Raw genomic sequence first — 12,278 nt, 5'->3', positions numbered from 1 at the left:
TGTTATGTGCCGTCGAGTCGGCCCCGACTCATAGCGACCCCTCCTTGGGTTTCCGAGGCAGTATCACTACGGAAGTAGGATTGCCCAACCTTTTACCATTTATGGAATGTTTCCTATGTGTCAATTACTGCCTGTGTTTATGCAATATATTATCTTTAATCTTCAGAGCAATTCTATAAGGCAAGAAGGATAATAGGACCATTTTATAAATGACAAGATATAAGATTCAATAGTTAAATAACTTGCTTAGGATCACAACTAGAAAGTTGCAGAGTAGGAATATGAGATCAGTACTACTGTTTCAGAAGCCCTGGTGGTGCACTGGTTAAGTGCTCGGCTGCTAAACAAAAGGTCAGTGAATCAAACCTGCCAGTTGCTCAGTAGTAGTTAGATGTGGCAGTCTGCTTCCATAATGATTACAGCCTTGGGGTAGTTCTACTCTGTCCTATAGGATCACTAAGAGTAAGCATCAACTGGATGGCAATGGGTTTGGTTTGTTTGGTTTTTACTACTATTTATACCGCACTATGTGATGAATGTTATGTGGTCATGACATCACGTGGTCATGAAGTCATGTGGTCAGAAGAGGCCATTCCTTGGAGAAGGATATCATGCTTGGTAAAGTAGAAGGTCATTGAAAAAAGGGAAGACCCTCAACCATGGATTCATACAGTGGCTGCAAGACAAGAACTGGGAGCTCTGGTGGCATAGTGCCTAAGGCATTTGACTCCTAATCAGAAGGTTGGCAGTTCAAACCCACCAGCCACTCCTCAGAAGGAATATTGGGCAATCTGCTTCTGTAGAGATACTACCTCAGAAACCCAAGGAGGGGTCGTTATGAGTCAGAACTAACTCTATGGTAGCGAGATTTTTTTTTGTGTGTGTTTGTGTGTGTGTATGTATGATAATGGCACATGACCAGGCAGTGTTTCATTCTGTTGTAATAGGGTCGCAAGTGGGAGTTGACTTGACAGTACCTAATGACAACAACAGAATGTGATAAAAGTAAAACAGAAAAAAGTAAAGCCTCCATTATTTGGTTTGAGCATTTTCAATATTCATTTATTTAGCATTATAAACCCAGGCTTTGTGATATCATAAAGGTAAACTAGGCATAGACTTTACTGTGAGCAGGTAACATAAACTAACAAAAGAGACAACCAAATGAAAGATAATTTTGACAAGTTGCTGTAGGATTCAAATTCACAAAATATGTCTAGGAACAAAAAAATTCATATGGATACACCCACACACACCTGTACACACTGAGAAAAGAACATGAGATAAAATCGGAAAAAACTATGGCCATGCAGAGGACTTTAGAGCTAAGGTGGGAATTTTGTAATTAATTCAGTTGTCAGAAAGAAGGCCTTGGCATTTCTGAGCAGCACAGTCCTCATTCAAAATGTCAGCAATGGGTCTTGAGAGATGGAGAAGCATTAGAGTGGAGACATAGAAAGCAGCCAGAACTTTCTCAAGCTACTTCACCAATAAAGATGTTAATTAATATTTCCTTCTAATTAGATCTATTACATGCATAATTATAATATATAGAACTTACTTGCTTGTGTCCAAGTTTTGGAGCCTCTCATTGAACTTAGCAACAATTTCCATAAAATTATTCACAGCAGAAAAAAGTGAATCTGAAATACAAAATAGGACTATCAAAAGCTTTCAGAACATATTTTTTATTTTGATAACATAGCCTTAGGGTTTTATATTACAGGTATATATTACCTATTCAAAAAAGAACAGTTTTTTAGGATTTTAATGACAGTGTTCTATAGTTTAAGCAAAGGGAACCATCAATGTAGAAAGCCATTCTTTGTTCTTTAGTATTTTACAAATTATTTATGGTCTGAATATTACAAGATATGAATATCAATGAAATGGAAAACACCTTTGTAGACAAAAACAGAACATTCAATCACATGGCATAGAAAGAAGTAATAAATGAATCTAAAATAGGTTATTACATTTAGAGATTAATAAGAACATACAGATATAGAATTGTGAGACAGTGCAACTTACCAAATGATACATTGTATATTTTCATTTTTTGTGGATGTGTCATTGAAATATTGTAGATCTTTTCAGCATAATTTCTTAAAACTAAACCATAATTTTGACAGTCAAATGGGAGCACTGTGGAATTGGCTAGTTCAAACACCATTCCCCCTCGAACCTGGGCCACAGTGAGATGATATTTAAATGTGGGATCATAAAATTTTTCCACCAATTCATATGTTTCATAGACACTGTGATACAGTGGATAACTACTGAATTTGCTTGTTGCCTACAAAACAAAAACAAAATATGTTTCTTATAAGATAGCCTATAATAAAATCCATTAAATCTTATTTACTATAATATTAACACTCATGTTTTGGTCAGCAATGAATAAAGAAAAGTACATAGCACTTCAATAATCCACTTACTAAAGGGTTAATATTACAGTATTGAAACACAATCTAGGATTGTACCAATTAAAATATATACATATATAATATAAATAATATAAAAATTCTTTTGGAAAGATCTAGAATGCTTGCCTTTAAGTACATAAGAGATGTGGAAATACTTTAAGAATCTGAAAGAAAGACAAGACAATACTGCATTTGAATAATTCAGGAAGACAGTGAGTAAATAAGCATTGCACAGTCCTACACAGGATAATATAGAAAATTCATTAATTACTGAAATTCCATGGATGAATGGTTATCTGACAAGTAGCATACTAGAAAATGGACAGTCAGAGTAGTGAGAAGTTCAGGAGTGGACCCAAAACTTCAGTAAAGAAAGAGAAGGAATGCTCAGAGAAGTTAAGACAAAAACAAACAAATAAAAAAATGAGAATATATAAGAAGCAAGAGGGAAAGACCTTTCAAATTGTGAATTATTGATTTATGCCCTTTGAGTAGTGTTCTGAGGCTCTTATTTTTTCTTGTTAATAGATAAGAGCATGCTATATAGCTATGTGTTGAACTGATTGAGACTCTGGAATGAGCTGACCCAATCTTTAGGACTTAGGGTTAATAAACTTTGTGTCTCACTTAACCGTTCTTTGCATTAGTTTTCTTGTAAGTAAAATGTAGATAATAATACCTTCTCTCATCACCACCCTTATCTAATCTTGTCCAGCTTCCTATGCCACTGGCAGAAGATTGAAGATTTCCTGTCTAGGAAGAATAACTGGCCCAAGAGAACAGACGTATAGATGCTCAGTGATGGTTGACTCTCAATGAAGTAGCTAGGCCAGGCAATCTCAGTCACTCTCCTGTGGAGCTTGCCTTTGAACAAGTCTCACACCTATATGCAGAGCTTCAATCAACTATTTGTTGTGTCATTATTACATAAGAACACATCAAAAAGAATGAGCAAGCATTTGAAGAAATCCTTTAACTTGAAAGATATAAACCAAATAAACTAAAATACAAACAAACAGACACCTCAGAGTAAAGAGATAAAAATAGCCATTGCTGTAGAGTCAACTCTGACTAAAACTATTTCTATAAGACAGAAAAACGGTTCCATAGGATTCCCAAGGTTAAACAATGTTTACAGAAGCAGATTGCCACATCCTTCCCCATGGAGTAGCTGGTAGATTTGAACCTTTCAGTTAGTAGCTGTGATAGTTGGGGTTGTGTGTCAACTTGGCTGGACCATGATTCTTAGTAGTTTAAGCAGTTATTCCCTATGATGAGATCTGATGTTTATGCTTTGAGTAGTCAATCAGTTGAAAGGGAGTATGGCTTGCTTCCATATATAAATGGACATCCTGGACAATTTGGGACCTTTCTGTGGATCTGGATCCTGTCATGCTACCTAAACTGTCCTGTGAGCCTGCTGATCTTGGATTGTCATAAACCAAAGTCAGCAGCCCGTTATATATATGCCTGTCAATCTTGAGCTCGTTAGCCCCTGGATCTGCGTGAGTCACAAAAAGCCTCCAGCTTGATGTTTGATCTAGGAGTTGGGGACGTCCCAGCCTCTATAACTGTGTGAGCTATCTTCTAAGATAAATGTCTCTCTTGATATATATACATATACATATGTGTGTGTGTGTATTTATATATATATACATATATATATATAGGCTTTACTAGTTTTGCTTCTATAGTGAACCAGCCTAACACCTTTGCTGCTGAGAGTGGTAGGGTCTAGAAATTTCTGTTTTGGTTACTTAGTGGCACTCTAGTAGAAAATACCACAAATGTAATGGCTTTAACAAACAGGGATTTTATTTTCTTATAGTTTAGGATGCTAGAAGTCCGAATTCAAAGTGCCAGCTCTAGGGGCTAGCTGAAAGACCCTCGACCTTGGGCTTCAGCTCTGCCTCTTGTTCCTGGCCCACTGAAGCTGAAGGTCTCTCCTAACTTAGGCAGCTGCTGGATGCTGAGGCTGACAAACTCAAGGTCGACAAATAAAATGGCACAATCCCAAGATTACTAAACAATATGGCAGGTGACTAGTTTGAGTCCAAGATTGGAAGGAAACACGGCAGGGTGCTGAATAAAGACTCAGTTACATGCAGGGCTCGAGTGTGCCAAAAAACTGCAGAGACCTTTCTCAAAGATGCTTCCTATATACTGGAAGCAGACCACATCCCTAAGGCAGCTACTCGACTGCTCCAGTAGATTCCACCATGTTGATTACGAATCTCATCATGGAGAATAACTATATCCAGCTGCCCAGCCACTCAAAACCAGGCCCAGCCAAGTTGACATACAACTAAACTACCACAGTAGCTAAGCACTTACTGCACCACCAAAGAAGTATAAAGCAGGGAACAAAAGGAAGTTATGAAAATAATTTCAATAGAAAAATGAATGGTAATAAACTTGAAGAAAATATTCCAGAAAATATAAAAAATATAAGTTGATACAAAAAAGAAACAAAAAAAAAACAGGAATATCAGAAGATGATCTCCAGACATTAAACAAACTGATATTCATTTTAAAAAGAAGAAAGAAAAAAGAAATAATCAAAGAAAAACATACGTTTCCAGACTGAAAAGCCACTTCGTGCTCAGCCTAGTGAATGAAAAATGGCATACACCAAGACAAATGTGTACATCAAAACACAGCACTGGTCACACAGAGAAGATACTAAAATCTTCCTAAAAAAAAAAATTAAAAAAGGATCAGGAATCAAAGAATAACCTTAACCCTGGAAAACAATGAAGCAATGAGTTCCAAATACTGGGAGCACAGGACTTCCAACCAAAAACTCTGTGCCCAGCCAAACTACCAAAGAGTTGTGAGTTGAGAATAAGTAACATCTTCAGACATGCAAGGTCTTTAGTTTCATATACCCTTTATAGGAAGCTCTTGAAGGATGTGCTCCAACAAAAAATAGGGTGTGAACAAGAAAAAGGAAGATACGAAATCAAGTAATTAGGAGATCCAAAACTGTACAGAAAGGAAGATACTCTCAGACTATTGGTGAAGGAAAATTCCATAGGCACGAGCTCTGCTGCAGGTGGGGAGCACAAGCAGCGAACCCAGAGGAGAACAGCCGTGGAGGAGGGAATTGAAGGGACCGAGATCTGCCAGATCACCTGATGTATTGGAGTACACAAAGAGTTTAGTGTTCTAATCAACAAGTGTATTACAACTACACAGTGAAAAAATGCAATGAGGGGAGGTGTCTGGGGCTTGGGAAGAAGATGCTATAATGGAACTAAAGCTCTATCTTCCCTAGTTAGAAGTAAATTGCTAAAATACAAAACTGAAGACAAAGCAGCAGAAGCATGAATGTATTTTTAAATATGGAGACAGATAACCGAAGAAATCAATAAAAATATTGAGAGTTTTCATCTGTTGAATGGAATTCAGTGGCAAGATGAGCACAGAGGTAGGATAAGCGACCACTGTTTTTCATTATACACCCTTATAGAACTATTTGGGATTCTATAAACAAAGTAGCTATGCTACTTTGATAAAAATGAAAAATAAAATCACTATCAACAACAGGGAAGAAAAAGGGAAAGGAATCATGACATTTGCATGTTCACTCTTTTATGTCCTAAGTTAAAGTGATCCTCCTTTTCACATTTAATGACTGGAGATAAAGTAAAATATAAAAATACAAACATCTGCAGATCTTGATAATGATTAAATTTGAGTGGTAACAGGGAAAAGAGTCCAAGACAATTCCTACATTTCTAATTTAAATGATGGTGGATGGAGAGCCACCAAATGAAAGAGAAAACATGTTTAAGAGCATACATGGAGATTCAAGTTTGCAGACTTGTGTTGGTGCCAATTGATATTTGAATGGAGGGCTCAGGATACCAGATGCAGGATTTCATGTGGTGGCAGAAAAATCTCAACCACCCAGACTTCTTCCTTTGGCTCCCAAACTCCTTTGTACTTGAGTCATTTCTTTTGTAGCTACAATTATTGTTTAGGTAAAATACATTTTTAAATCACCTGGAAAAACATTGATACAGACTTACCCAATTTTTAGTGTAACGAGCTCGGCCTGAAGCAATGCCAAGTCTTTGAAAGAAAACTTCAAAATCATTACCAGACCCCAATTTGCCAATCCTTTAAGGGATTAAATAACAAAATTATTTCAGAGTAATTTCTTCATCAGTCTTCAGATTAATGATTCTATGAAACTAAACTCATTCTTTGTTGTTGTTAATGTGCCGTCAAGTCAGATCCAACTCATAGTGACCTCTCCTTGGGTTTCCCAGGTGGTATCACCACTGAAGTAGATTGCCCAAAGTTCCTTTTGAGGAGTGGGTGGCTAGTGGGTTTGAACCGCCAGCTTTCTGGTTAGCAGTCAAGTGTCTTAAGCACTATGCTACCAGAACTCATTCTTAGTGCATTAATAAACTTTTTTTTTTTTTCAGTATACAGCCTTAGACATGCAGTGAAAATGTTGAGAGGGAGAGTCCAAACCAAAAAACCAAACTCACTGCTGTAGAGTCAATTCAACTCATAGTAACCTCTTCTTGGGTTTCCAAGGCAGTATCACTACGGAAGTAGATTGCCCAAAGTTCCTTCTGAGGAGTGAGTGGCTAGTGGGTTTGAACTGCCAGCCTTCTGGTTAGCAGTCAAATGCCTTAGGCACTATTGTTTAAAAAATACCAATTTTCATAAGACTGTTTTGTGGCATGGTGAGCATTTTATAATTACATTTTTTTTTTAAGATTCATGAAGTTGAAAAATATTTTCCTTTAGATAATTTACTTCATTCAACTTTTTTTTTTAGCTATTGTACATGATAAAGAAATGGATTGCTTCACTTCACATATTTCAGATATATATTCTGTCCTTAATAATTTAAAATATTCATACTATTGGTATCCATAATGTCAAACTACTAAAATATTTAGTTCTTTTCACTTGCTAGTAAACATACAACCAATGCTGAAATGATGCTAATATCCTTATTAGAGTAACCAAAATATTTAACAATATGATGATTAGGGTAAAGAATTATTAGAGCATGACTAGGGAACATACATGTGAAAGGGAATTACTTTTCAGCATTATATACACTATAGCTTTTGGGTTGTGTACCATATGTGTATATTGCCTATTCAAAAGAGAACAGACTTTTGATGCTCTAGAGATTTTAGCCCTGAGACAAACACAAGTATTTCATTTGTGAATCTAAGCACTGCTTTTGTTTTATCAGAATTGAGAGCCTTTTAAAGAGTTAAATTTTTATTATTAAAAACTGAAAGAAAACATTCTTTGATTTTTAATACAACGACATAATGAATTCAGCAGAAAGGTGTTTTTTTTGTTTACCTGGGCATGCCACTGAATTCAGATGAAGGACTTTTTTCTTTCCAGCTCTCATAAAGAGATTTGCCTTCAAAGCCCTCATCAGGGCTTCTCAGCTATACAAATTAAAAGGAGAAACAGAGAACATTTACAAATCAGACATACTGAAACCTAAAAATGTCCTTTAACCAGGGAGTTGATAATAAACGATAGGTCAGCCAAAGAAGGGATGCAATCCATATGTTAGCAGTCATTTAACATTACAGTCACAAGTTCCTTTTTGACAATGTGGACAAATGCTCATGAAATGCATGGGCCCAACTATACTATACAAAAAAAAAAAAAAAAAAAAAAAATGCCTGCAGTGTATAGAAAAGAAGGCTACACTAAATTATTACCAAGCCATTGTCTTTTTTTAAAAATTCATTTTATTTTATTATTATTGTGAATATATACAGCAGAACATATATCAATTCAAAAATTTCTACTTATACAATTCAGTGACATTGATTACTTGATTCAAGTTGTACAACCATCCTCATCTGCCTTTTCCAAATTGTTCCTCCTCCGTTAACATAAACTCACTGCCCTAAGTTTCCCATCTAATTTTTCAAATTGTTATTATCAATTTGATCTCACATAGATAGTTCTTAAAAAAGCACAATGCTCAAGGCAGATATTCTTTACTAATTAAGCTAAACCGTTGTTTGGTTTAAAGGAGACTTTGGGGGATATTTTTGGTTTAAAGTTTAAAGATTATCTCAGGGCAATAGTTTCAGGGATTCAACTAGCCTCCATGGCTTCAGAAAGTCTGGGCCAAGCCATTGTCTTTAGATAAATGCTCTTATCATATGAGGTTTATTTTTTGGGGCTGGGAAGGTAACAAGGGGGAGCCTATTTTTTTTAATTAAGAGAGGCTACTTTCGATGGCACATAACAACAACAACAAACTCTCAAAAAAGGAACTCTGGTAGCATAGTGCCTAAGGCATTTGACTGCTAACCATAAGACTGGCAGTTCAAACCTACCAGCCACTCCTCGAAGATTGGGCAAAATATATATTTCTTCTTTTATAAGAAAGAAAAGAGGCATGCAAGTTAAGGGAAAATATTCCTTTTACATATTGCTTCTTGCCAGTAAAGTTACCAAAATCATTAAATAATAAATGATGAAATACACTGTAATTAATATTTCATTTAATTAATTGAATATTTATGGCAATTGTAACTGTGTTAAACGTTGGACTTTTGATACATTTTCTGATTTTATAGATAGAAAAGGAGCTCTGTTAGCATAGTTCCTAAGGCACTTGACTATTCAGCAGAAGGCTGGCGGTTTAAACCCGCTAGCCACTTCTCACAGGAAGGTTGGGCAATCTACTTCTGGAGTGTTACCACCTCGGAAACCCAAGGAGGGGTCGCTATGAGTTGGGTCTGACCCCATGGCACATAACAACAACAACAACAACAACATAGATGAGAAAAGTAAGAGAGGAAAGTATGACCTATTATTGAAGTCTAGACTCAAAGCATTAAGTATTAATTATGTCACAAAAACTTAGCAAACTAAATTTTAATTAATGTCCATAGTTATGTATAGGTAATTGAACAATATATGGCATAAATTATTTCATTTTATATTTAATAAAAAATCATATGCTTAAATCTTGAACAAATTCAATTAAACAATGTTTATAGAATATCAACACTATTCAAAAATTTAGGTAGATGCCAAGGATACAGAGATCAGTAAGACACACAACATAGTTTCTATTTGTGAGAACTATAAGTAAAATATTAGAATTGAGTGTGGTAGGTGCTATAATGAGATGTTTAACCATTTGTGCCACCAGGGACTCCTGTATAAATTTCTAAGTTAAAAAATAAAAAGATAAAAATTGTATAACACAATTAACTATTAAAAAAATATTTTTAAAGCTATGAATGTAAGATTAATATATTGTGTCCTTTTGGCTGTCAATATTAGCATATTTCCTGCTTTGACAGAATACCTCCTTCTACCTCAGGACTCAACTTCTCAGGGAAACTGCAGAACTTGGCCTCTCCAGGCCAAAGGGCAGAGGTGGTTCAGTGGCAGAATTCTCAGATTCCCAGCTAATGCATCTCATATACAACCACCACCCATCTGTCAGTGGAGGCTTGGGTCTTGCTATGATGCTAAATGGGTTTCAGTGGAGCTTCCAGACTAAGATGGACTAGGAAGAAAGATCTGTGGATCTACTTCTAAAAATTAGACAATGAATACCCTCTCAATCACAACAGTGTGATCCCATTGTGCATGGGGTCATTGTGAGTCCACAGCAAGTAACAACAACAACCACCCGAAGCAGTCTGACTACTTCTCTGAGTGCATAGCAACTTACATATTCACTGATAGGCCACACAGTTGAGACATAATTAAATACAACCACCAGGAACAATACTGTCACAGGGGTATTTAATGATCAATGCCAGGAAGTAACATGACACTCAACATTGTTCTTAGTCCTAACCCAATGAGAAAGTAACTCATTCTAACAAAAGTGTTTTAAAAGCACCCTCCTTTGTCCAGAAATAGGAGCCCCTGAATGGCACAAACAGTCAAGCACTCAACTACTAGCTAAAGGTAGTTCAAATCTTCCCAGAGGTGCCATGGAAGAAAGGCTGGTGATCCGTTTCAAAAAGGCCGCAGTCTCAAAAACCCTACAAAGCAGTTCTACTGTGTATACATGAGGTCATCATGAGGTCGCCATGAGTTGGAAGCAACTCGAAGGCAACTAACAACAACATACAAAAATTTAGAGCAGCTGCAAGAGAGAATAATGTTGCTTTCACACACACACACACACACACACAACTGAAAATTAAGGTACAAGCCAGAGCTGCAATCTCAAGCAGCCATAGATGGTCTTTTGCTGAACAACAGATTGTGTGGCACAGGAATCAGCCCTTTTACTGAATTCTACAGTAAAGAATCTCATTTTTCTGGATGGTACTCCATACATCACATTCATCCTGTACTATAGTCTACTAATATGTGCACTTGCCAGTTTTTCCACCAGAATTTGAGCTTCTCTAGGCAGTAAACTCACTGTTAAATGAATGAACAGACAAAGGGAGGTGATGGTAGTGACAGTGAGCGTCCTAAGCAACCATTTAGAAAGCGGTAGATTCATTGGGAGGAAAACTAAGGTGAAGAGTTGTCTATTGGTCCTTCTAGAATCCACATATCATCTCTTGGCCAGGCCCAGTACTTTGCACTGCTGTCAGAATTTAGATAACATTGATCTCTCAGCCAGGGTCACACTCTACTAGGCATGGAGCTCAATGAATTGGAGCCCAGGGCAAATTTCAGGTGCAGACAGGAAGGACATGGTCTCCTAGCCTCTGCTCCAAATTGATTTGCCCTGGGAAGTTGGCACTAGGTGTTTCTATGCATACTCTTTTTCAATCAGTAAAAACATTTAACTTCTCCCATATCTTGAATTAATTGGCATCACTATATTAAGCAGTATAATTCAGTTTCTAAATTAAGGAGTTAAACCATAAGATAAAGTCCTATGGTCTCAGTTCCTTAATCATGATGGCTAATCCTCTTTGAGCTCAGTTTGCTTATCTTCAAAATGGGGTGCTAAACATAATGTTACTCAAAGACTGCCGTGCAGTGATGAGGGGAAGTTAAGTAGTGCATGCAAACACTTAGGAGCTCTGGTAGCGTAGTGCCTAAAGCACTTGACTGCTAACCAGAAGGCTGGCAGTTCAAACCTACCAGCCACTCCTCAGAAGGAAGATGGGGCAATCTACTTCCATAGTGATACTGCCTCAGAAACCCAAGGAGCGGTCGCTATGGGTCGGGTCCAACTCGACGGCCCATAACAACAACAACAACATGCAAATACTTGGCTAGGTGGGCAATATTTGTTAATATGAAAAAAAGTTGCAAAACAACATAGATGTTTAACATAATAATGGCACTTCAAGGAAACATCATTTGCAGAACTTAAGTTTTCTTAAATTATATGTAATTATCTTTTACCTCTTTTGCTAGGTTATATACCAAGTTGAACATCAGTGGTGTACAGTCAACTCTCAGAGTGTAGTTCCCTGAAAGATAAGATCAATTGTATTTTATTTCATTTTTCATTTATTCTTTCATTCCAAGATCATTGCTAACTCCCTAGCCAAATGATCCTTCTAAAAAATAAGTTAGATAAAATATCTCCAACAGCTTCCCATCTGTTATAGATTGAAATATGATTCCTCTGCACCCCCCAAATAGGTGTCAACTTGCCTGGGCCATGATTCTCAGTATTGACTATCCTCCATTTTGTGACTTGATGTAATTATTCTATATGTTGTAAATCCTAACGTCTATGATGTTAAACCACTACTTATCTGTCAGCTTGTTGTACTGTGGTGGCTTGTGGGTTGCTGTAAGGCTGGAGGCTGTAGTTATTGTTGTTATGTGCCGTCGAGTCATTTCCAACTCATAGTGACCCCATGCACAGCAGAACGAAACACTGCCCTATCCCGC

General features: G+C 36.8%; 1 protein-coding gene across 1 annotated transcript in view; it reads right to left on the bottom strand.

The window, feature by feature from the left end:
* The window catches only part of FOLH1B (folate hydrolase 1B), a 121,810-nt gene that overhangs the window by 3,493 nt on the left and 106,039 nt on the right, over window positions 1-12,278 (bottom strand). The window contains 5 exon segments of the mRNA XM_007938087.1: window positions 1,562-1,643; window positions 2,032-2,296; window positions 6,461-6,551; window positions 7,770-7,861; window positions 11,781-11,848. Coding sequence (XP_007936278.1) covers window positions 1,562-1,643; window positions 2,032-2,296; window positions 6,461-6,551; window positions 7,770-7,861; window positions 11,781-11,848 — 598 coding nt within the window.

Source organism: Orycteropus afer, unplaced genomic scaffold, assembly GCF_000298275.1.
Source record: "Orycteropus afer afer isolate SDZICR_OR568_19922 unplaced genomic scaffold, OryAfe1.0 scaffold00047, whole genome shotgun sequence".
Taxonomy (NCBI): Eukaryota; Metazoa; Chordata; class Mammalia; order Tubulidentata; family Orycteropodidae; genus Orycteropus; species Orycteropus afer.
The sequence above is the reverse complement of the archived record's forward strand: the minus strand, read 5'-3'. Positions and strand labels throughout refer to the sequence as shown.